The 24,497-nt window shown below is 44.7% G+C and overlaps 1 protein-coding gene across 1 annotated transcript in view; it reads right to left on the reverse strand.

Annotated features, from left to right (window-relative positions):
• CERS5 (ceramide synthase 5) overlaps positions 1-24,497 on the reverse strand; it is a 377,000-nt gene that overhangs the window by 197,305 nt on the left and 155,198 nt on the right. Inside the window, exons 3-5 of the mRNA XM_086966198.1 lie at positions 20,250-20,380; positions 19,573-19,630; positions 19,112-19,162 (exon numbers count right to left, since the gene is read on the reverse strand). Of these exons, the coding sequence (XP_086822324.1) occupies positions 19,112-19,162; positions 19,573-19,630; positions 20,250-20,380 (240 nt within the window). The remainder of the gene's footprint in view (positions 1-19,111; positions 19,163-19,572; positions 19,631-20,249; positions 20,381-24,497) is intronic.

Consider the following 24,497-nt stretch of genomic DNA (forward strand, 5'->3'; position numbering starts at 1 on the left):
GCCCCCAAACCTCCAGGGCAACCCTCAGCATCAGTCACAGACAGTAAGCGCAAATGCACAGACACCCCAGGGGTCGATCTAGATTCCTTTGTGTGCCTTAAAAAGGCATTTATGGACTCCTAACGCCCCCCCTTTCAGACTCCCAAATACCAAGCACCTCAGGAGGTCCCTCCTTCCCACCCCCTCCCCAGACATGGGAGATGGGGACGACACTCCCAATGTTCACGATGGGGACGGAGACTCCGCCAGACTTTGGTGTCCGTCTAGTGAGCTTTTTCCCTCAGAGAATGGTACTAAGGTAGATGCGACCCACCAAAACCCAAGCTCAGACATGTTGGATCCAGATGAACTTTTACATCTGCGCTCTGCGGAGTGGTCCCCAAGACCTAAAGAGGCCTCGACTATAGCGAAAAACGCTGGACAAGGAGGTCAGGAGTTGTCTCCTAGCCTAATCCCAGCCCTTCCTTGGAGGGTAAAATAGCCCTCACTCCTAAGATAGATGCAAAAATGGCGACTTTTTTGGTGAAGTTTGTTTGGGATCCCAAAAAGGAAATAGTTTGGTCCTGGTCATGCCAAGCCAAGTTACTAGTTGTAGCAGGACCCCTATCCAAGATCCTGGACATGGACTAAGTTGCCAAAGCATCTGGCTCCTTGGTCTCCCCTGAAGCTTTATCAAGCTAGACTCAAACAGCCATACTATTTCTGGGAAATGTCAACTGAGATTTCTACATAATGGGCGTAAATCCCTCTTGCTTAAAATAGATCCAAAGCTGGGGGAGCTGCTATCAACATCAGAAGTGGCGCCCATAGAAGTGGGAAGTCTCTTCGGAGATCCATTTGTGTGTTAGGCAAATATGTAAATATGTTCAATTCTCCGGACAAAGCCCAGTCATCTATTAAAATAATTTTTACGCCCCATGTTTTTGCTGGAGACGGCTGTGGTAGGGGGCGCTTGGCCGGTCGTGCTTTTCACCAAGCCTCTTCTATGGGTGCAGATGCCCCCTGAAGACAATGACCGAATCCATTCTGGTTCAGCAACTTCTACCCAACTAGGACCTCTCCCCAACATCGGGGTGGAAGAGGCAATGGCACCCAAGTACCCTCGAAATGAGTGTAAAATGCCCCAGGGGACCAAACTTGGGGGCAAGTTGGTGGAGTTCTTGCACAATTGGGAGGCTCCTACCTCAGATGCTTGGGTCCTTCAATCGACCAGAGGGTTCCAAATAAAGTTCTACGGCTCTCCATTCCAAACCCTCAATTCAGAACCCCTGTCTTTTTCTACCATCCAGTCAGAGTTAGTAGACTTCGAGATTTGTCAACTCTTGGAGAAGGGCGTGATTGTCCCCATCGTTTTCTCAGCAAACTTTCTGGTGAAAAAGAGGGATGGGGCCAAAGCCCTGTCATTAACCTGAGGGAATTCAATGAGTGGCTGGTTTACCGCCACTTCAAGATGGAGGGTGTCCATCTTCTCAGGAACTTGTTGCAGGCAAACAAATGGATGGTCTGATTGGAACTACAGCACACCTGTCTTGCGATTTTCATCTTTCATCCCCACAGACGTTTCCTGCAATTTCAATGAGGTCACTGATTTTCTAATTCACCTCCTTTCTTTTCGGTCTATCCTCCACTCTGTGGTGTTTTACCACGGTGCTGAAACCTGAGGTTTAACACTTCATTTGCAGATGACTATTGATTTGTTAGAGTCTCTTGGATTTACGGTCCACGTGAAGAAGTCATCCCTGATTCCATCCCAAAAAGTAACATTTTTGTGGTTTGTGTTTTACTCTGTCAAAGCAACCGTGTGTCTTTCTTCTAGCTAGCTTACTAAGATAAAGAACGAGCTCAGGAAGACTCTGGCCAGACCTTTGACCTCCCTGCATCATCTGGCCCCCATCGTAAGTCTTCTCTCATAGTTCATACAAGCCTTTTTTCAAGGCCCCCTACACTACCGGGCTTTGCCCGCCTAAAGATCTATCATCTGCAGCGGTGTCTCAAGTATTCCCAATCCAGTCCCCTCCCGTAAGAGGCAAAGGATGAGATACAATGGTGGGTCTCCAATATGGAGGCATGAATGGACGTGCCATTTTTGACTTCCAACCCGACCTCGTGATAGAATTGGATGCCAGCGGCTCTGGTTGGGGGGCACAATACGGGTAGTTCTCCACAGAAGTAAAATGGTAATTGGCAGAACAGGCCCTTCATATATTCCTGTCTGGAATTAATGGCAGGCTCCTTTGCGGTCAAGTTTTGGACCAAAGACCAGGCCAAATGTTGTGTCCTTCTCAAAATTATACAATTTATCGGCAGTCCAGTACATCAATCATCTAGGCGGTATGAGATGAAAGACCCTTTTGGGTCTGGCTTGCGCCTTTTGGAACTTCGGCTTGGCCAACCAGATATTTGTCTTGGCAGAACACCTTCAGGGAAAGTCCAATCAGGTGGCAGAATGGCATTCTGGTCATTGGCAGTAAGTCAGTCTTTGGAAACTTCATACGAGGGTGTCCAGGAACTTCTGCCCGGTGGGGCGCATTCACGGTCAATCTGTTTGCTACTCACCTAGACCATCAGTTGGAAATCCCAACGCAGTATAGACCGATGCATTTCTCCAGGATTGGAGCAAAGAGAGGGGCTATGTCTTCCCACCAATCGCAATGATCATAAGATTGTCCACCCAGGTTCAGAAACAACAGGGGCATTTAGAGGCAATTATTATCTGGAGATCTCAAGTCTGGATTCAAGTTCTGATGGAACTTTCTTGGGATCTTCTCTGGATCCCCACAGGAATTCCTATCACCTGGTTCTAGCACGCTCACTCCATCTCATGGCGTGCGGCATCACAGGGAACGTTGGAAAGATCTAGGAATTTCTCGAGAGGCTGCTGCACTGCTCACCAGAGCCTGGACAGATAGCACAAATGAGAGGTACCGCTCTGCCTGGTCTCAATGGCGGGGTTGGTACCAACAGCAACTAGATCCTTTGGGGCAGACGTAGTCTCCATTCTGAATTTTCTGGCGGTCTAAGCCTTGGAGTGTTTGGCTTATAGATCAATTAATACTTTTAGATCGACCATTTCGGCTGGCCATTTGGCAATAGATGGGGCAATTGGTTGGAGAGGGTCCTTGGGTCTGTAAACTTTTGAGGGTTATTAGATTGTCTATCCCACCAGAATCCCGGTATTCAAACTCCTGGGACGTTACTAAGGTTCTTCATTTGTTTAAATTATGGCCTTCCAATAAGTTCCTTTCCAACAGATGTCGGTGAAGGATTATTTACTTACCCTTTAGGCATCTGTTCTTGGCATGAAGTGCTGTAACTTCACATACTTGGCATAAGTACGTTATCTAGTGTTGAGCTCCGATGATTACCAGTTCTTTTTGTTCTAATAAGTTTTCTTCGACTCATGAGGTTCTGCGACTCCTCCTCTTGATAATACAAGCTTGGTTATCAAAGCCATCTACAGATTGTTTTGCCGAAGGTAGGTGAGAATGTAAGAGTGATAAGTATAGCAAAGTGATAGCCGCGCAATAGTATGATGTAAGTATATAATGTATGTGAACTGCAATCTGCACAGGGTTCTTTTTGGGGAGGAGGGATGGCGCATGTGAATCTACAGCACTACATGCCAAGAACAGATGCTTACAGGGTAAGTAACAATGCATTCAAGGCATGTGTGCTGTAGATACACATGCTTTGATAGACTGTAAAGCAGTTCCTGTTCCTGGGCAGTGGTCAACCTGTGGGGGTTGCAGTTGTTTGAAAGAGTCCTTAAGACTGCTTGGCCGACATTGTCTTGTTGGTGTGCAAACACATCCACACAATGTTTTGTAAATGTGTGTGGATTGCACCATGTAGCTGCTTTGCAAATGTCAGCAATAGGAATGTTCCCATAAAAAGTCACAGAAGCTCCTATTTTCCTAGCGGACTGAGCTCTGGGGGAAACGGGTAATCTTTTAGCTTTTGGAAAGCAAGTTTGGATGCATTTTAACAATCCATCTTGAAATTCCTGATTTTGAAATTGCCTTCCCCTTACGTGGTGGTGTACAGGCAATAAATAATTGCTTTGTCTGAATGTTTTAGTTCTGTCTATATAATACATTAGCGCTCTTTTAACATCTAATACGAGTATGGTTGCGAGAAAAACACAGATAATCCAAGGGATTGATTAATATGAAAATTTGAAACTACTTATGGAAGGAACTTAGGATTTGTTCTGAGTACCACTTTGTCTCTATGTAGTTGGAAGAAAGGTTCCTCAAGTGTTAATGCCTGAATTTCACTGACACTTCTAAGAGAAGTGATAGCAATTAAAAAGGCAAGTTTCCATGATAAGTATTGCAATTGACAAGAGTGAAGAGCTTCGAAGGGAGGGCCCCTGAGTTGTGTTAATACTGGTGCAGGAGGAAGCCAGGGAGGAGAGTCCCTCCATAAAAGCCTTAATGACAGGAATCTTAAATCATGATAAGTGATATCTATTCTGCAAATAGGCTGCAATAGCTGCAAGGTGTAAGCGTATCTATACTACTATTATAAAGAGAGAACACGCACCTTTGAGCCAGGTAAACTCGGGAACCACAGCGCCAATCCACACACCCGATACATTGTAGAAATTGTCAGGGTGGGCAGATTGACATAGGCTATAAAAAAAATTTTTTTTAAGTACATTTAAAAATATAACTTTTAAAAAAAAGTAGTGCCCTGGAAGTAGCGCCGGCCGTGACGCTGCTCTGGACGCGACGTAGCGCTGGCCGTGACGTGTGTGATGAGGACGTGCGTGATGACGAGGAGGAGAGACATGGAGCTGCGGAGAAGTGAGGAGCACGGGCGCGTCATGGCGAAGAGGAGCAGATCGGGGGAAGGAGCGGCAGCTCAGGTAAAGTAAATGGTCATTATGGTCATTGAAATCGAGTCGAGGCGGGAGGCGGGTGTGCACAGAGTGACAGGCGGGAGGAGTGGGGGCAGGAAGGAGTCGGGCGGGAGGGGGTCGGGGCGGGAGCGGGTGTACTGCCCCCAGCCCCTTTCTGCCCCAGGCAACGCTGGGGCGGGCTGCTAGTAGATGTATAGACTAACCCCGTTTGTAAATGCAATAAGTAAGTAATAAGTGTCTGCACTCTTGCACTAAGAGTCTTGATGTTCTGTTGTTGACAGTAAACAAATCTTTTCATTTGGCTGCGTAACATTGTCTTGTGGTAGGATTAGAGGGTTTCCTTAAGAATGTCCATACATTCTTGTGGCAAGTTTAGATATCCAAACTCTACGACCTCAGGGGCCAAATTGCAAGGTTAATTTCTTTGGGATTGGGGTGTCTTAGTTTCCCTTTGTATTCTGTGAGAAGTTCCGGCTTGAGGTAAAGTTTCTCGTGTGAAACTAGGGATAGTTCCAAGAGTGTCAAGAACAAGGGCTGGCAAGCCAACCTTGGTGCAATTAGTATCATTGTAAGATGTGTTTGCAGTAGTTTCCTGACCACTAATGGAAGAAGTGGGAGAGGCGGTAAAGCGTAGGCAAATATCCCTTACCAACTGATCCATATGGAATTGCCCTTGGACTGTTGATGTGCATACCTGCTTCCAAAGTTTTGACATTTTGCATTTTCTTTGGTTGCAAACAGATTTAATTGTGGAACCTTCAGCCTTTAGAAGGATGGTAGAAAGAGTGTGGTGGAGTTCCCATTCATGGACTTGTAGCTAAGTCCTGCTTAGAAGGTCCATAGCTTGGTTGCTTGTCCCCGGGACATGTTCTGCTAAGAGATTAATGTTATGGTGTATTGCTATGCTCCATTTATTCTGTGCTGAAATAATTTGGAGTGTGTGTGTTTCCCTGCTTTTGTATATAATGCACAGCTGTCATATTGTCTGTTCGAATTAGGACAACTTTGTGTAGTAGATGAGGTAGGAAGGCTTTCCCTGGGAGGTGAACAGCTTACAACTCTTGATGATTGATATGGAGATCATTGTGTTTGGAATCCCATACTCCATGTATTATGAGGTTCTGAAGATAAGCTCCCCAACCTATAAGTGAAGCATCTGCTGTGAGAATTATCTGTGTAACTAGGTCTTGAAACGGCTGCCCTTTGGATAAACTCTGTGGAGTCCAGAGTGGTGTGTGTGGATTCCAGAGTGGTGTGTGCTGCTGTCTACCAACTCTGGATCGTGAAGTTGACCCAGTGATTGTGTCCACTGATGAGAGACATTCCTGGAGAGGTCTCATGTGTAGCCTGGCATGTGGGACTATCAAGATGCGAGATGCCATCATGCCCAACAGCCGAAGAAATGTTCTGGCTGGGATACAAGGCCCTGTTTGAAACTGTTGAATTAATGATACCATGATGTTGATTCTGTCTCGATTTGGACATCCCAGTGCTGAATGTGTGTTGAGCATGTCTCCTAGATATGGCTGTATGGTAAGTGGTTGTAGGTTAGACTTTTGTAGATTGATGGCGAACCCTAATTGATGTAGAAGAGTTAGGGTTTAAGTATTGTGGTTGCAGAGGTTGAGACGGCTTGCTTTTATTAACGAGCCGTCTACATATGGAAACACATGCATGTTGTGTCTTCAAACATGAGCAGCTACAACTGCTAGATATTTTGTAAATACCCTGGTAATCCCAAATGGAAGAACTTTTAATTGATAATGGTTGCCCTGAAATTGAAACCAGAGATACTTTGTGTGCAAGATGGATGGGCATGTGAAAACATGCATCCTTTAGAACGAGGGTGGTCATGAAATCTCCCTTTTGTAGCAATGGAAGAATTTCAGGAAGAGTGACCATATGAAAGTGTTCTGATATAATGTAATGGTCTGAGATCGAGACTGGGGGATAACAATTATAGTGAGAAGACCCCTGTTCCTTGAACTTATTTTTGAACGGGTTCTATTGCTCCTTTTTGTAATAGAGTTGCTATTTCCTGTTGCAGGAGAATTTGATATTTTGTATTGATAGTTCATGTTTGCAAGGTGGGATATTTGGAGTTGCAACTAGTTACAGACAGTAGCCAGGTTGGATAATATCTAACAACCACAGATGAACAAAAGTTACTTACCTGTAAACTGTGGTTCTCAGAGTATTGGTGTTTATCATAGACTCACATGCTTGAATATTCCCAGTCTCCAAAGTGGGAGTACCACGGTACATAACATAGCAATAACCTAATCATAATATAGATAAGAAAGAAACAAAGTAGCATTGAAACATAGACCTTAATGGATAGATAGACTTGTCACGTTATTTTCATATCAAGGTCATTGTAAGTAGTCCAAACTCCAGCCAAGCAGGCGTCCGCACCCTCTAGAATGTTCTCCTCAGAGGCTCAGGCCCTCAGATTTTCGTAGCACAAGGGTGACCGAGTCAATAGGAGAGGAGAGCCTCTGAGGGTAGGAGGGTGGGTCGCATGTGAATCTATGAAAGACACCAATACTGGAGAACCACAGTTTACAGTAAGTAACTTTTGTTCTTCAGTATTGAGGTGTCTTTCATAGATTCACATGCTTGAATAAGAGTAGTTAGCAGTGATACCAAAATTATGCAAGGTAAACTATATATAATCGTAAAACATAATACGATAACACAAATATAGCATAGAAAAAAACAGTACCTTGCAGAGAGGAGGGAAGCAACAGAGGCTCACCTTATTGAAAGAGATTATGTATGACCGCTTGCCCCACGGCTGGATCAGTGCTGTCAGCAGCTTCCAGACAGTAGTGTTTTGTAAAGGTGTGTCTGCTGGACCATGTTGCAGCTCTGCAGATGTGCTGAAGAGGGACACCAGCAAACAGTGCAGTAGAAGATGAAACATATCTGGTAGAATGCGCTCGAACAGTTGCAGCAAGGGGTCTCCTAGCTTGCTGATGGCAAAAGGCAACAGCAGAAGATATCCAGTGTGCAATAATCTGTTTTTTAACAGGATGCTCCTTACGCATCCGTCCGTAGGCTACAAAAAGTTGATCAGTCTTATGGATAGTAGCTGTCTTTTGAAGATAACATTTTAGACATCTCTTGACATCTGAATAATGAAGTGTCCTTTCCGCTGCGGTTTGAGAATTAGGGAAAAAGTCTTCAAAATGACCGGCTCATTAAAATGGAAGTCAGATAGTACTTTGGGGATAAAGGCCGGATTGGTGCGGAGCACAACAGAATCCTTGTTGAATTGAAGAAAACGTGGTTTTGTGGTAAATGCCTGAATGTCACTAACTCTGCGAGACAATCTGAGAGCGAACAGCGGCACAGTTTTCCAAAAAATTAATTTGAGATCGACTTTATGGATAGGCTCAGACGGGGCTTTCATGAGTTGTGCCAATACAATGTTTAAATGCCAAGGAGGCGGCGGACAACGAATTGGAGGGAACATCCGAATTAGGCCGTTGAAGAACTGCTGAATTACTCTGGAGGAATAAAGAGAGGTGGAGCCATCCTGCCGAAACCTTGAAATTGCTGCCAGAAAAACTTTAAGGGTAGAATGTGAAAGGCCTGATTTTGCTAGATGTAAAAAGAAAGGCAAAAGTTGCACAGGGTGTACGTTTGCCATTTCACACCAAAGACAGAACCGCTTCCATTTGAGTCTGTAGATTTTTACAGTGGAGGCTGCCCTAGCCTTAGCAAGAACTTCCCTGCAGTCTGAAGGAATGTTCAAGGTGGCAAACTCATAGTGCTCAGGTTCCAGGCCGCTAAACAAAGATGCCGGATCGGGATGGCATACCTGTCCCTGATCCATTGTAAGATCCGGAAGTGGACGGAGCAGAATCGGGTCGCACTGCGATAGGAGGAGGAGTTCCGTAAACCACATCTGTTGAGGCTACCTGGGAGCTATTAGAAGAATGTGGCAAGGCTTCCGCCTCATTTTCCGAAGCACCCTGGGGACCAGAGGAGTCGACGGAAAAGAGTCAGCATATATTTTTGGACCAGTTCATCAAAAAAGCATTCCCGCACGACTCTGGTTGAGGAAGCCAACTTGCATAAAATGGGCATTTGCTGTTCAGATTGTTTGCGAACAGATCCAGATTCGGGGGACCCCAGAGTCGAAAAATGTGATCCAGTCCGGGTTGATGTAATTCTCACTCGTGGTTGGATGAGGTTGACCTGCTCAGAGAGTTCCCGGAACATGCACTGCCGTCAGAATGATATGATGCTGGATCGCCCAATCCCAGATTTGCTGCGCCTGAAGGTATAGCAAAATGGACCGCGTGTCCCCCTGTTTGTTTATATAGTGCATGCATGTTGTGTTGTCCGTCCTGATCAACACTGAAGCTCCCTGAATGATGGCACGAAAAGCCTTTAGCGCTGGAAATATGGTCAATAACTCCAGAAGGTTGATGTGCCAGTTCCTTTGGCGGGAATCCCATCTTCCTTTGACTGTGAGGCCCTAAAGGTGCGCACCCCATTCTTCGAGGGATGCATCTGTTAGGAGTGTGAGATTTGGGATGTCCGCCAGAAATTGACGGCCTGCTGATACATTTGATTATAGGGTCCACCATAATAGAGCTGTTTTCATTTGGGATGTGACTTTGACCACATCGTCGAATGAACCCGAAATTTGAGTCCATTGCTTGTTGAGTTCCTCCTGAATGGGTTTCATTTTCAGGCGGCAGTGAGGGACTGTAAGAGGACAACATCCCCAGCAAAGACTTCAACTGCCGAACAGAAACGGAAGTTCTTGATCGGAGGAAGGTCGCTAAAGTGCAAAGTCGTTGACGCCTTTCAAGGGACACAAAGGCTTTTGCCAGTTTGGTGTTGATTATGCCCCCCAAGAAGGTCCTGAGTTGAGCTGGAACAAAATGGGACTTTTCCAGGTTGAATGCAAGGCCCAGAGACTGGAAGAGGGACCTGCAGATCAGAGTGTGGAGACGCCAGTTCGAACGATTGTGCCTTTAGAAGCAGTCGTCGAGATAGGAAAAAATGTGTACGCCTTGTAGACAAAGATACGCTGCCACCGGTGCCAGGACCTTGGTAAACACTTGGGACGCAGAACGGAGGCCAAATGGAAGGACCTTGAATTGGAAATCTCTCCCAGCCACTCTGAATCAGAGAAATTGTCTGTGCCTGGGAAGAATTGGGACATGAAAATAGGCGTCTTGAAGGTCCAGTGTTGTCATGTATTGGTTCAGGAATAGTAATCGAAGCACCTCCTGAAGGGACAACATTTGAAATGTTTGTTTTTTGAGGTGTTTGTTTAGGGAGCGTAGGTCCAGAATGGGACGCCATTCTCCCGACTTTTTCTGTGCAAGGAAAAACCTTGAATAAAAACCTCTGCCCCTTTGTAGTTTTGGAACCATTTCGATCACGCCCTTTCTCAAAAAGATTGCAAGTTGACCCAAAAGTTCCTTCAGATGGGCAGGAGGAGGGCCTCTGGGCGGAGCATTGGGAGGGATTTTTACAAACTCTAAAGCGTGCCCCCTGCGCACAATATCCAGACCCCATCGATCTGTAGCAATTTCTGGCCATATGGAATAGAAACGGGAGATTCGACCTACAACCTTTGTGTGTGTGGGCGGAATGGAGGGTGGTAAATGAAACAAGTCATTGTTTTTTGGATAAATCTCTGCCTCTGTAAGAGGATTTTCCTCTATACTGCTTGTAAGAGGCCACCGGCAGTTGTCTGTACAACTGTTGATTCTGGGAGGAGTAACGTTAATTTGATTGAAAAAGAGTTATATTGCCGGTATTGGTTAGAACCTCCTTGAAAGGAAGAGGAGGAGCCGCGACCCCTCGCACCCCAAAAGGGGTGTTTTTTTAATTGAAGAGTGCCCAGAGCACGAGCAGTGTCAGTGTCCTTTTCGATAATCTGAAGAGCATCATCAATGTGTTGACCAAACAGTGATTCACCGTCAAAAGGCATGTCCAATATTTTCGTCTGCACCTCCTGACTTAAAGAAGTGGATTTTAACCAGCCCTGCCACCGGAGGACTGCCGTTCCTGCCAGTTGACGAAAGCCAGTGGAAGATACATCCACAGCACAATCAATAATTTCTGAGGAAATCCTTTCCCCTTCTTGAAGAATTCTCAGCGTTTCTGCCCTAGAAGGTTCTGGAATCAAGTCAATGAGAAGAGCAATGTCCGACCACATTTGTCGATCATAACCGCAAAGGATAGCAAACGAATTGGCAGCTCGTACTGTAGTTGCCGCCATAGTGGAGAACTTTTTGCCAATAGCATCAGGGCGTCGTCCCTCCCAGTCCGGAGTAGCAGAGAGTGGAGACGAAGGATTTCGGGCACGACGTTGTGCCACCCGAGTAATAATGGAATCAGGATTCGGCTGTGCAATAAGACAAGCAGGTGAATTTGCTGGGACTTTGTATTTCTTATCCAGTCGTGGCAAGACAGCTGGAATGGAATTAGGGTTCTGCATTAGCTTGAGACCCTCTTGCCAAAAAAAGTCTATTATTGGAATAACACAAACTTGTTTCTGCAGCTGATCCTTGAAGTCATACAAGAAACAATCCTCGTCTCTAGTTACCAAAGGGAGGTGAAATCTTTTTGCTGCTCTTTCCATCAGGACGTGGAATCCGCCGATATCCACTGGTGGATAATCAAGAGGAGCTGGAGCCGTGGGAGACTGTGTTTGAATTTGATAAGTGTCCCTTTCTGTGAGGGGGGATCTATCATCCAGCTCACCCTCTTCTCTGTCATCATCCTCATCATCGTCATCATCTATGACCTGTGGAGTGTCCTGGTGTTGAAACCTTGACGCCGATGTAGCAGGTGTTGGAAGTGGCTCCACAACGAGCGGAGGTGGAAGAGGTGCTTGCGGTTCAGGTGAGGTCTGGACTGAGGTTGGAAAACAACGGTAATAGTCGTCCAGCATAAATTGAAGATTAGAAATAAGGGAAATGGGCATTTGCGCCACGGGAAGCTCTGGCTGGCCGGCCTGCTCAGAATAATCTTCATAGTGCTGATCGTCATCAAAATCTTGATATTTTATTAAAAGTTCAGAGGGACAGCGAGCAGCCCGAAATCTGTCCTCCTCCTCCGAATCACCCTCACCAGCGTCAGATGAAGAAACAGTTCTGCTGGGAGAGGAGGAGTCGATTGGATTGGCATTAAAGTGTCCAAGGAAGACTGTCGGGGCTGAAGGAGAGAACCTGTAGACTTCAATGGAACCAAATCCATGGATGCAGCCTTCAACGCTGTCACCGTCGATGAGAGATGTTGCCACTGAGTCACCGTCGACGAAGCCAGTCGACGAAGCCACAGTCGACAAAGATGAACCTTTCGTCGACGAAGTGCGCATGGACGAATGCTTCTTCTGCTTAGTAGACGCCGTCAACTAAGTCAAAGGCACCGTAGATCAGAGGCCTCACTTACACTGCCACTAATGTCGACTGCGATGTCGCCGTAGACAGGATCATGGCCTGCATCATAGATGAAGAAGTGGAAGTCGTCATTGTAGAAGTGACGACAGACTTCCTCGTCGACAGAGGGAGCGACTAAGCGCTAGTCGACGAGACAGCCAGTTTTGCAGGTAACAACTTGTCAGAAAGTCTTGGACACCTGAGAGTCAGATCTTGGGGCGTAAAGGGTGAAGATAGACTGAGGGGCTGGAATCACCCCTTTTGAAGATGAATGTAGCTCTGCAGACTTCACATGATGTTTCTTCACCACCTTAACTTTAGGAGAGATCTTCTCCGACTCACTGGCTCTCCTCAAAGATGAAGCAGTCCGGACAGAGGACACACTTTACACACCGGACAGGGGATTATCCATTGTCTTCAACTTCTGCAGCCACAGAAGGAGACACCACTCTCTGTCCTTCAAGGTCTTTTGTGAGAAAGTCCTGCAAATTTTACAATCCTTTAAATGGTGTTCAGGATAGAGGCAATAGATGCACTTCTTATGAGGGTCCTCTGAATGAAGACGCTATCGCTATTTTCCACATGTTCCACAGGGTCTGAAGAGGGACTTCTTAGTAGCCATGTCAAAAATACTCCTTTTTGAAGAAAATTTAGAAAAAACTGAACTGAGCTCAGGGAGACTCCCTTCACACGACGTGCAGTAGAAAATCTGAGGGCCTTGAGCCTCTGAGGAGATCATTCTAGAGGGTGCTGACGCCTGATTGGCTGGAGTTTGGACTACTTACAATGACCTGGATACGTTAATAATGTGACAAATCTTTCTACCCATTAAGCTCTATGTTTCATTGCTACTCTATGTTTTTTTCTCACCTATACTACGTATAGGTTGCTATGTTATGTACCGTGGGACTCCCACTTCGACAACGGGGAATATTCAAGCATGTGAATCTATGAAAGACACCCCAATACTGGAGAACTGTTGTTTCTGATTTCCAGATTGGTAGAAACTTTAGAAGAAGACACCCAACAGGTATTAAGTGGTCTTGGGGAATGGTAAGAAATTTGAGGTACGGGTATTTTGCCCCAACGTCTTCCTTTAAAATTGTTTCCTTTATAGGAACCTTGATAGAATGTTTTTGGACTAGAGGTTTGTCCCTGATTTTTATATACTGCCCCAGTGTCAGAGGAGGCGAATCTTGCACCTTGCCTATAGGTAGGCCTACGAAAGGACCCACGATTTTTGGTTGTTTGCAAAGCCCCAACTGATTTTGCTACCTCTGTCTTTTTTCATCTTTTCTAGGGCAGCGTCCACCTGAGGTCCGAAAAAGTGTCCTTTGTCGAACGGCAGGTATAAGACTGCCTGCTGTACCTTGGGCTTGAATCCTGAGACACAAGCCATGCATGTCTATGCAACAGAATACTAGCAATTATCTCCCTAGCAGCGGTATCGGCTGCGTCTAACACACACTTTTTGGAGTTATTAGTTATAAGCTTACCTTCATTTACAATTCCCTGCCCTCTTTATTTGTGTTCCTTTGGGAGGTATTGGAGGAGCACCTCCATTTCGTCCCATTGGGCCCTATCGTATCTTGCTAATAGAGCCTGGCTATTAACTATGCACCAATGATGGGGGGCGCTAGAGGGCGCACAGCAAAATGGCCGCACTGCTGTGAGGCTCTGCCTGACCGAGAACTCATCAGACTAATATCTGCTGCATCCTTCACCCCCGACGGTGTAAAAAGCCATGTGTGGGTCTGCTGGACACTGCTGCACAAACTGGTGTACTTTGGGGCCGAAATCTCCTACCTGCTGCTGTGTGCCAAGACGCCCTCATCTGCCCTGCAATTCGGCCTGGAAATGGCGGCCGCTGGATCGCGGTAGGCAGCTGGCGGGTGCGCTTCCCTGGGCTGCGTGTGCTTCAGGTGCGGCCCCCTGGTGTGGCCCCCACTGGGCTATTGGTGGCTGGGGCTGCGGAGTGTCCTGTGCGGAGGCGGCGGTGTGGGAAGGCGGCGCTGGGGCCTAACCCGGCCTGGAGGAGACTCTGCCTTGCAGCTGTCGGCCGCGAGGGTGGTGCTGCCAGTGGAGGCCCGCGGCCTATATTCCAGTTTGGCAATGGAGGAGGGGAGAGCCCAGAGATCCCGCTCTGAGGAGCCTGCCGGCGTAGGACGCGGTGCGTAAGTGGGTGGGTCCGCGCTGAGGCCCGGACTGCGGAGGTGGGACGGGCCTGGGATAGGGGCCTGCGAGGCTTACTGTGTTCTGCGTAGGGGCTTTACTCGAAGCGGGGGAGGCGCCTGGGGTCTAGCGGGAGCATCGGGACTCACAAGTCGTTGAGGCGTCGGGAACAGGCATCAGGAACAGCTCCTCTGTATGTTATGACGGCGGGAGTGCCGGTAAGGGGCCCTGACGGCTGGGGTTGCTTGGCCTGGTGAGTGCGGTGCAGCCCGGCCCGACAGCTCATCGATGACAGACAGCTTTGGGGTGTTGCTTGGATTTCGGTGGAGACCAGATAGTGAGGGATGTGGAGACACGGTGAGCCACTGGTTGGGTGGCACTGAATAGCGTGCTGCCTGCTGACACAATTGGGGCCTCCAGGACGTATACCCCCGCACCTTTGGCCTAGAGCTCTGCTGGATTGTGTGCGGCCTAGCTGCTGTAGTGCCTCTCTGGAAGGGAAGCATGACTGGTGATAATTGCAGATTAGTGGTGGGCCCGAGTGAATTTTTTTGGGGGGTCGCGAGTGCGGCGCCCACCCCTTTTTTTTTTTGCCTATCTGGTGGTGGTCTGTGGGGAAGGGCACTGTGGCCTAGGTGTCCCGACCCGCACTGTTAACATATTAGTACCTGTGGACTGGCACGAGATCATTGGGCGGGCGGACAAACATCAACCTTAACTTAATTTTGAGACCAGTCGGGCCCCCAAGACCCCACAGAAGGCTAATTCAGACTCTGAGGCAGATGCGTCCACGGAGGAGCCCTTCACTTTAAAGGCTACTCTGGTGGCCATGCAACGGACTTTACAGTCAATTGAAGGGGCAATGGTGGTTGTTAACCATAGGTTGGACCATATGTCGTCTCAATTGGAGAAGCAGAGTGCACGCATGGGGGTGGTGGAGCAAAGGGTTTCAGAGGCGGAGGATGGACTGTCCACTGTTAAGGATAAGACATTAAACATGGAAAAGGTGCTGTCCCTTATCCAAGCGAAGAATGAGGATTTAGAGGCGCGGTCCCGGTGCAATAACATCCGCGTCACGGGGCTGCCGGAGTCCATGAATGTGGGCAGGATGGAGACCTATATGGAGCGCCTTATTGCTGATATCTTTGGCACAGAACAATTATCACCTATGTTAATTTTAGAGTGCGCACCGCTCTCTGGCTGCTCGTCCTGTCCCGGGGGCTCCTCCTCGACCCATAAAAGCTAGGATCCTCAGTTATAGGGACCGTGACACTATTTTGCGGCTGGCACAGGAGAAGGGAACTATAGAACATCAGGGGAACACGCTTGCTTTCTTCCCAGACTTCACGGTTGCAGTCCAAGCCGCGCGGAGGGAGTTTGGAGCGGTGAAGCAATTCCTACGTAGCGAAGGGGTCCCGTACGCCATGATGTATCCGGCCCGACTTCGTTTTGGAGCCGCGGCTGACAATAAGCTTTTCTCTTCGCCGTAAGCTGCAATGGACTATGCGAAAAAAACTGAAGCGTAGAAAGCGTTATTATGCTGCAGGGCCAGATGGGTACGGGGCGGAGGACATTGAATGATGAAGGCTCTGTTTTCGTTGGGCTACACTGTACCATCTAATTTGTGACTCCTGCCTGGACTGGGGCCCATATGTGCCTTCATATTGCTATATTTTTATATGTTTGATACCTGCCTGTGCCTTGATATTTTGAAGAAGGGGGGGGGGGGGGGGGGTGGGATTGGGGATAGTTTATTGGGAGGTTGGTTTCTCTTCTTACTTTGATTCCTGGCTTCAGTATGCACAGCGATGCCTTTTCAACGTGATGTAATAGCTGCCTTAGATTCATGTAAACTGCGATTGTTATATATGTTAGTAGCAACGGCTATGTGATGTTTTTGATATTACTAAAAATCTAATAAAAATATTTTGAAAAAACAAAAAACTATGCACCAATGATTAGATGCTTGGGAAGCTACCTTATTTCCAGAAGCATCTACTAATTTAGATTCCTTGTCCGGAGGTGGCGCCTCACCTTATGTTTGGGATTTGGTCCTCCACCTGGCATTTGACACGACTGGTGCGTCTGGGGTTATTTGACATCTAATATAAATCAGAGACTATCCCCTTGAGGATCATCCCAGCCATCCCTTGGGTGCATGTCTTGTGGTATATCCTCATTATCTATTATGAGTGAGTGAGGAGACATGTCACCTGGCTCAGATGGTGTTGGTGAGTTAGGAGGTGGTGGTGGTGTTGGAGTATGAATGTGCAAAGGGCTTGTTGCAGCATCCTTTTTCTTTGGAGGTTGTAGAGGAGCATCTAAAGCCTCCTGGAAAGTTAATTGTTTCTTTGAAGACTGGGTTTTTGCAGGCTGAAGCATGATTTTCTTAGTTTCAGGTTTAATCTGGAGTGTTTTTTGCTTTGGGTCGAGTCTTTCCTGCATGACATCGTGGATCAGCCCCGGTGAAGTATTTGATCCGAAAGTAAAACACTCCGGTGGAGAGAGCTTTAACTTTAGCAGAGCTACTGTGGAATCAGAAATAACCAGTTTTTGTTTTGGTGCCGAAACCGAAGGTCGAGGAGTTGTAGGCCTAAATGTGGAGGCCCCTGCTGTAGGCCGACTTTTCGTAGCAGAGTACAGGGCTTCAAATTCAGTCTTTCAGTGTGCACCATGGCCTTTTTGCAGTGGCGGACCATAAGCAGTTTTTGCGGGTGAGACAGATTTGGGCTTTGGATTAGGAGTAGCAGTACTCACTGCCTGATGCTTTCATGCCGGCTGAAAGGAGGCAGAGTCCAGATCTGATTGAGAATCAGATATATAGAGTGATTCCTCTTGCGCCGCTAAAGCTTCCTCGTCTTCGTCCTGTTGCAGACCGAAGAGGTCCGGAACATCATTTGCTTACCTGCGCTGCATTTCTTGGCGTCATGCACATCAATCTCGAAGGGTCTTTTTCTAATCAAAAAGATTGGCAGGCCTCACAGGTGTCCTCTCAATAATCCGGTGAGAGGCATAGGTTGCAAATGCAGTGTTGGTTGGTATGGGGTCACTTAGAAAGACACTCCTGATAGAAGCGGAATGGAGTTAGTTTCATCAGCAGGTCATTCTCCGAAGGGCGGTGAAATGGAGAAAGGGACCTTGGCAGAGTGAACCAAAAACCTGCTACGCAAAGGTGTGAGCTCTCAGACGCAACAAACTGCGCAATTGAAACAATACTGTTGAGTGGAGATCTATACAATAACCAATAGGTTGTTCTAAGGAGTCTCGAAGCAGAGCACAAGAGATTACATCCAAACCAGTCAGCGGGAAATAACTATCTGAAGATAGCGTCGATAATCATGTACAGTATTACCAAGAGGAGGAGTCACACAACTTCGTGACTCGAAGATAACTTCTTGAAACAAAAACAACTTGTAATCATCCAAGCCCAACTCCAGATGGAGGACTTCTGCATCTACACCACACATGCTTCGAAAACTAGCTACTCTGTTGTGTTTGATCTCATGCCGAAGAGTTTGGATGTGAGAACCCTGGATGTAACAAATAGGATATTCACTCCAGACGGAGTGACTTTCCATATTTCCAGACTAACAAAATGTAACTCAAGAACTAACTCATACTCAGCATTTCCAGATGTTCCAAAGCTATGTGTTGTTAGAGCAGTGAAGGCTTATGAGTCTAGGAGAGACCAGCTGCGCCCTCAGGGTGAAAGAATTACTCATTACTCTCACTAAACCTCACAAAGCGGTTTCTTCTCATACCATTGCTAGATGGGTCCGATGGGCCATGCAGGAGGAGGGGATTGACATCTTAGTTTGGAGCTTACTCTGTGAGGGGGCCATGGTCCAAAAGCTTTTTAACTGGGAGCTCGATTGAAGGACATTCTCAATGCAGATTCTACCTTCAAAAAGTTTTACTTCAAACCAGTTTCAAATCTAGCATCTCTGGTGGTGGTGAAGCTTAAACTAGTTTAATCCTCGCCTCCGCTCCGGACACAGAAATAAAAATTTCCTAGCTATCGTTACTATGCCCACCCAATAAGATGTGAAATTATAATAATTCAGTTGTTCAGTTAACGAGCCTCCGCTGTTATACAATGATAAAGAGCACTTCACAATTAATTTCTTTCCTTGATAGATCTGCCTGCATATTGTGTTCTTATCCAGTATTGCTTGATGACCTTTGAGTTAACACATTTGCGGAAACAAAAACCTTACATCACTTGTTTGTCTTCTCCGGGACAGATTTGTACAAACAAGAGTGATACTTGGAGAAGTCGGCTGTGTTTGTAGAAAGAAAGAAGAGGATAGAGCATAGAGAATGTTGAGAGGATCTGCGGTGTTCAGATTTGATGTACTGTTTTATTTCTTTTCCCCAAGGGCTCTTGTGAAATGTAGTTTAACGTTGATATACATAACTTTTATTGGCTGCTTGTTTATAAAGTGGAAAACGTAAAGCCTAATCCTCGCCTCCAAGTCCTAAATACAATTGATACTTTCTGCAATGAAATCTAGGAAATTTTCCATTACACATTTAATCGTGTTTTACTAAATATTAGAAAAATATCAAAAAACAGACAAAAAATCTTAACGACAAAAGTATTGTATCAGGTGTACAAGACACACAGGGTCATTATGGGGTAGAATAAAAGTCTGAATACCTGATAGGGGTAATTGTACCAGCACTGTCGAGTATCCCAAAACCAAGGTGTCTGCAGAGAAAAATCATAGTAGAAAACATTATACTATTCATATGCATTTGAGGATGCCAACATACAAAACGCTCAAGGCATCCAGGACAACACATTTGATCATTTCTTCCATGCCACCCCCCTCCCCCCTAACCATCTATTCACTCAATGTAGCCCCACATCAAGGTCAAGTTAGGATTTAATGCTTTCCACATTTAATACTCACTACATTTAAACTACAAAATAAACATTAGACTTGATAACTAAAATCAAAGGCCACCTCTCATACGTCATACCTATTTCTTTAATTGAATATTAGCAAGCTTTCTCTGTGGCCCTGCCCCCAGAACACCCCACTTTGTCAATACAATCCTTAAAAGTTTATTTCTATAGCCAATCTGTAACTACGTGGATATAAGAGTGTAACTCACCGACCACAAAAATCGTAGTCCATAGGAGAATATATACAAGTAAAATGTAAACCTCCACCTGGAAAGGGGAAAAAAGGTCACAGAATACATTTAACGGGCATTTCTAATTAAACGGCAGGTTGTTAAGATGTACAAATGGCCAACGACAGCTGGTCATGTGAACTGCAGGAAGTTCAGAATAATCAAATCCTCACAACCAGATGTGTAGCCGGTATCCCAACTCAGTGAACCATGAGGACAACAAATAATGATTATCAAACGTCACATTGTATTCAATCACAAATTAGGCACAATATAGTCCACTAGGTTAAAAAATGTTTCTGCAGCAAACAGAGCTTAAATCAGTCTGATGATGCCTTTTAAGAGCAGTATCCAGAAACGTGTTGCCTTTTCTTCCAAACTGTAGATAAAGGAAATAGGATTCAGGTTTATCAAAAGGGTCTCTTTATGTTGCAATAAGAATTGCATTCTGCCCACCACCTGTTAAGAAGCCCTATGTGCAAAATGCTGATAATCAGCTTCAAATTAAGTGCCAACCCCAATATGTAAAATAAAATCTTTTTTTCTGCGACCTAACAATAACTGATATGAACGCTGCTAGCCTTCAGTTCAAAAAGGTGTAAAGTTTCCAAATAAAGCATAAAACGCATTATAGATATAGACAAATGCACACCTACATGCTCTCACAAAATTTTGTGAGTGTGCTAGGCTTGTCTTGATTCCGTCGATCTCGAAACCATCGTTGGATTTTTCTGGTATCCCAGTCCAGCTGCTTCGATAACCCTTCTAACCTCTTATTATCTGGACTCTGTGGAAGATAAAAAATATATTGTCAGACAATACAATTCTGTACAATTGTATTTCTGGCGCGAGCCTTCAACTGTCTAGAACTCTTCCAAATCAGAACTAATAACACAATTTGGAGGAAAAAAACATCCTTGTGTAAAGTTACTCTCCAGTGGTGCCACCCTTCGTTAACAGTCACACAAATTCTCCCATCCAAAGCTGCTCTCCATTTGTAAACACAATCTATTTCCACTGCACACTTCTACCAGTGCTCTGATCCTTCAGAAACCTTCTCACCCCCTGAGCACCTCTCCTAATTTCATCACATAAGACCTTCTCCCTGTAGTCCCCATATCCTAATGTGACTAACAAATGCTGACATCCACTGTCTCCAAGGCCTTCCCACAGAAAAGACCCAAGGATATGTAGTTTTTCAAAAATCTGCATGAAACATCTGCCAGTGCACATAAAAATCGTTTCAGATCTTCTCACAGTGCTTCCCACATCCACTTTCAAATAGTGTCACTAGTACCCTTTAGACCATCGTTGCTAATCTCTTTTGAGACCTTGAAGTGCTACCTCTATCAATGTACCAAACACTGAGCCTGTCTCGCTAGAGCTACCCACACCCAAGAACCGTCTCTAACTGCATGCACATGTAAAACGGCTTCTCATTGCTTTTGAAACCTACTAGATCATTTGCTCGTACTTCATGCATACATTGAAGCACTTCCTTCAAAGATGTCTCACAATTTGAGGACTTCCAACTGCTCTCCATGCCTATGCTCCATGTGTTCCTACTCATTTGACATTTCCCAATTTGCCACTACACAAAACTATTGAAAAGTGCTTCTTCAACCTTAAACTTCTTATAGTGGCTCTTCATATCCCTTTGTGGCATTAGTTTAGTGTGGCCTAAACCCACTGTCCTCCTCCCGAGCTCCCTACATGCTTTTAAAATCGCAGTAAAAATGTTTTACAAACGATAACGTGTATTTAAATTAACAGGCTGATATAAAGAATCAATAGCAGCATAAACACTAACAATATTTTGCTTCACAAACATTGGGCTTAAATCAAATAATCAAGGGCAAATGAACATGGCATGCATTTAGCCTTGTATTTAACAAGTAAAATAAAAGGACAGCCTCCATACCTGGGCACACAAATGTTAGATAAAAAACAGTTTTCTTCTTGGGACCCGTATAAACGTTTTGATTAAAAAAAAAAAAGAAAGATTCATGGATCCGAATTATCATGCATGTAGAACTGCATATACTTAATTTTAGCTGTTCTGATAATCTAAGGAAGTCAAATTATTTTTAATCCAATAAGAAAAATCTGTCTCAAACCTATAAGAAATCAAACTTTAAGTCTGTTCGTAAATAACAACTTTAATGCACTTCAAGATCTGCCAGTTAATACCCTAAATATCCATAGCATCAGTAAGATTGTGAAAAATCAACAAAGGTTTCTCAGACTACTCAATTCAATGTAATGAACGCTCACAAGGGACTCCTGTTCGGCCACCTTAATGCTGTTCCAGGACCAAAGAAAACAAGTATATCGACCATTCCTCATTCAAGACAAAAAGCCTAATAATTTCCATAATCAAATGTCAAAGTTGTCAACTAAGGCAATCTCTTGTAGCAAAACAGACTCAATAAACAAGAGCAGCTGGCAATTTTGCTATGTAAACCATTAACAAAGCATCAACTTTTTGTTAGCCAATGGCTGCAAAAAACGCTCAATAAACCCATCCTGATCAAGGAGGCTGGCTGTACTCAGTTGGGTTTAAAAAAGCTCCTTAGCACAAAGGATAACATTAAAAAGCATGCCTAAATGGACACAAGGATGTACACAGTCCATAATATTGTTATTAATTTCAATTATAACCACGTTTAACAGGTGGCCTTCTAAAAATAATTAGCTTTGTTTCCAATTAATCAATCTAAAGAATGTGAGGACTTACATTCCTTAAAGACTACCAATTTTCACTGGAAAAAAAAACAAGTTATGCTTTCTTTGAGACAAGATCTTCAACACACAATTAACAGACTGGCCACCAAAAATAGGAAGAAAAGAATTAACTTCAATTTCATCACCTAGTTGGTCCACAATATATAAAGAATAGAGCTGAGGGTCAAATATGCTCCCCTGCTGAAGTTCCTTTTACTGGTATAAAAGATTTAATTTAATTAACTGCACCTAGTTGCAACCATATCCAATCCTTCACCACAATAAGATTTGGGGGGATACCCTAAGTTTTCAGCTTGAACCGTAACATAAATGGGTAAACTCTAAATAAGACGCATGCCAAATTAGTGAAAACTCCATTATGCCGTTGCTTTTTGCAACCTGGATACTTCTGTCCCACAATATTTAGGTGTATTAATGAAATCAAGTGTTTAACCATATGCTTCGAAACCACAGTGCTCAAACGAAATGGCTAGTCTCAGTCAACCAGGCCTTTAAAATAGATAAAATGAGGGTCAAATTATGCAGAGATAACACAATTCTGTACTACATTCACAAACAAGGAGGCATGTGATCTCGCCTGCTATCACAGAAAGCTTCACAGCTGACTCCATAAATGTACCCTGAAGTACATGGTGGTTAAACAGTAAAAACAAAGGGTACATGGTCACAAAGCACCAACTTTAACTGAGACCCACCAAGTGAGATTGACATGGTGTCACTGGAAAACAGAAAAAACTAAGATAGCACTTTTCATACACTGACCAACTGATTGCCTTCCTTGCAACCACAATGCATGCTCAATGCAACATTACATTTTTAGAACAATCGGATACATTGCAATATACTGTGGGAGAGAAAAAAAAGGACACGGTTGAAACCTTGAGGCCAACATTTTTACTCAAGATCACATTTTATGCCTATTATGCTACTGAGCAAAGTCATACGAATTAAGATACTCTGCTCACCCAGGAAGAGAGAAAACACAGCTTCAGACTGCCTTCTTCAAAGCAGTCGAGGAATAGACATACAGACATCATTTATTATGGAAATGTTAATGAATGAGAATAAGCTGTCAGAGGGGCTGCTGAGTGGCCAAAACAAAGGAGATAACTCTTAAAGAAGTACTTGACAAAAAGGTTAAACAGATAAAGAATTCAACATTCTTAATTAATTAAAAGAAGGTGCAGAGGGACAGCCTGCATCTTCAAGATATCTGCAGGTTACATGTTCTCTACTCCCCTTCTAGTGCTAATAAATGAATGAGACAGTCTCCATGGCATAAACACCATAAGATTCCAGGTGTAACGAAATACAATTTAATGAGCAGTCCAGCTCACAATTTGCCATTACCAACCGGTCTCTATGAATAAGTAACAAAGGAATTCCCATGTGGCTACAGGAAGTTCCACTTCCAATCCCAAGCTCACACGCTTAAACTAATAACTACAAAGGAAGATTTGCCAACATATTCAATAAGAGGAACTAAAATCCCTATCACTTTTTAATCTTAAACAAAACATTTTTGTTGGCTATACTATGTACCATTGTACCTGATTTTATTAAAATGAGAAATGGCTTGGGCTTTGAAGCCTGTTGCCTTGACTCGGACTGGCTAACCGTGTTTGTTAAATAGGAATTCAATATACTTTGATTCCCTAACATCCTATATCATGATGACCTTGCTCCATACACATTATTCAATAGGCCTGGAGAAACAAAAGGCTTGTTTCAGAGTCATGAATTTAAGATCGTGTCGTTTTTTGAGACCTTGAATGTTTTAAGTTCTGACTTGGAAAGAGAGGTAACATTTTAGTAACATTGGTGTGCTGCCCTCAGTGTTTGACAACACTGATTTAGGGCCCAGAGCTTGTCTTCTAGTTGTGTCTTTTGATTACAGGATGGGGGGGGCGGGGGTTGTAGCAATTTTTGTAAGGCATACAGTACAAGAGACAATGCAACAGGAGATTCGTAAGTCGTCATAAGTTCAAATCTGTTATAATAAAAATAAATATAGCTGAACTTGGAGTGAAGTGAAGGGAGAGAGATAAAAATCAGATGAAGTTAACTTCAGAATGTTTGCTTTTTTACCAGAATGTGAAGTGACTTCTAGATAATATCATGCAGTAATTTGGCTTGAGTACATTAATAACTGTCACCTT

Source organism: Lissotriton vulgaris, chromosome 1_1 (genome assembly GCF_964263255.1).
Source record: "Lissotriton vulgaris chromosome 1_1, aLisVul1.2, whole genome shotgun sequence".
Lineage (NCBI taxonomy): Eukaryota > Metazoa > Chordata > Amphibia > Caudata > Salamandridae > Lissotriton > Lissotriton vulgaris.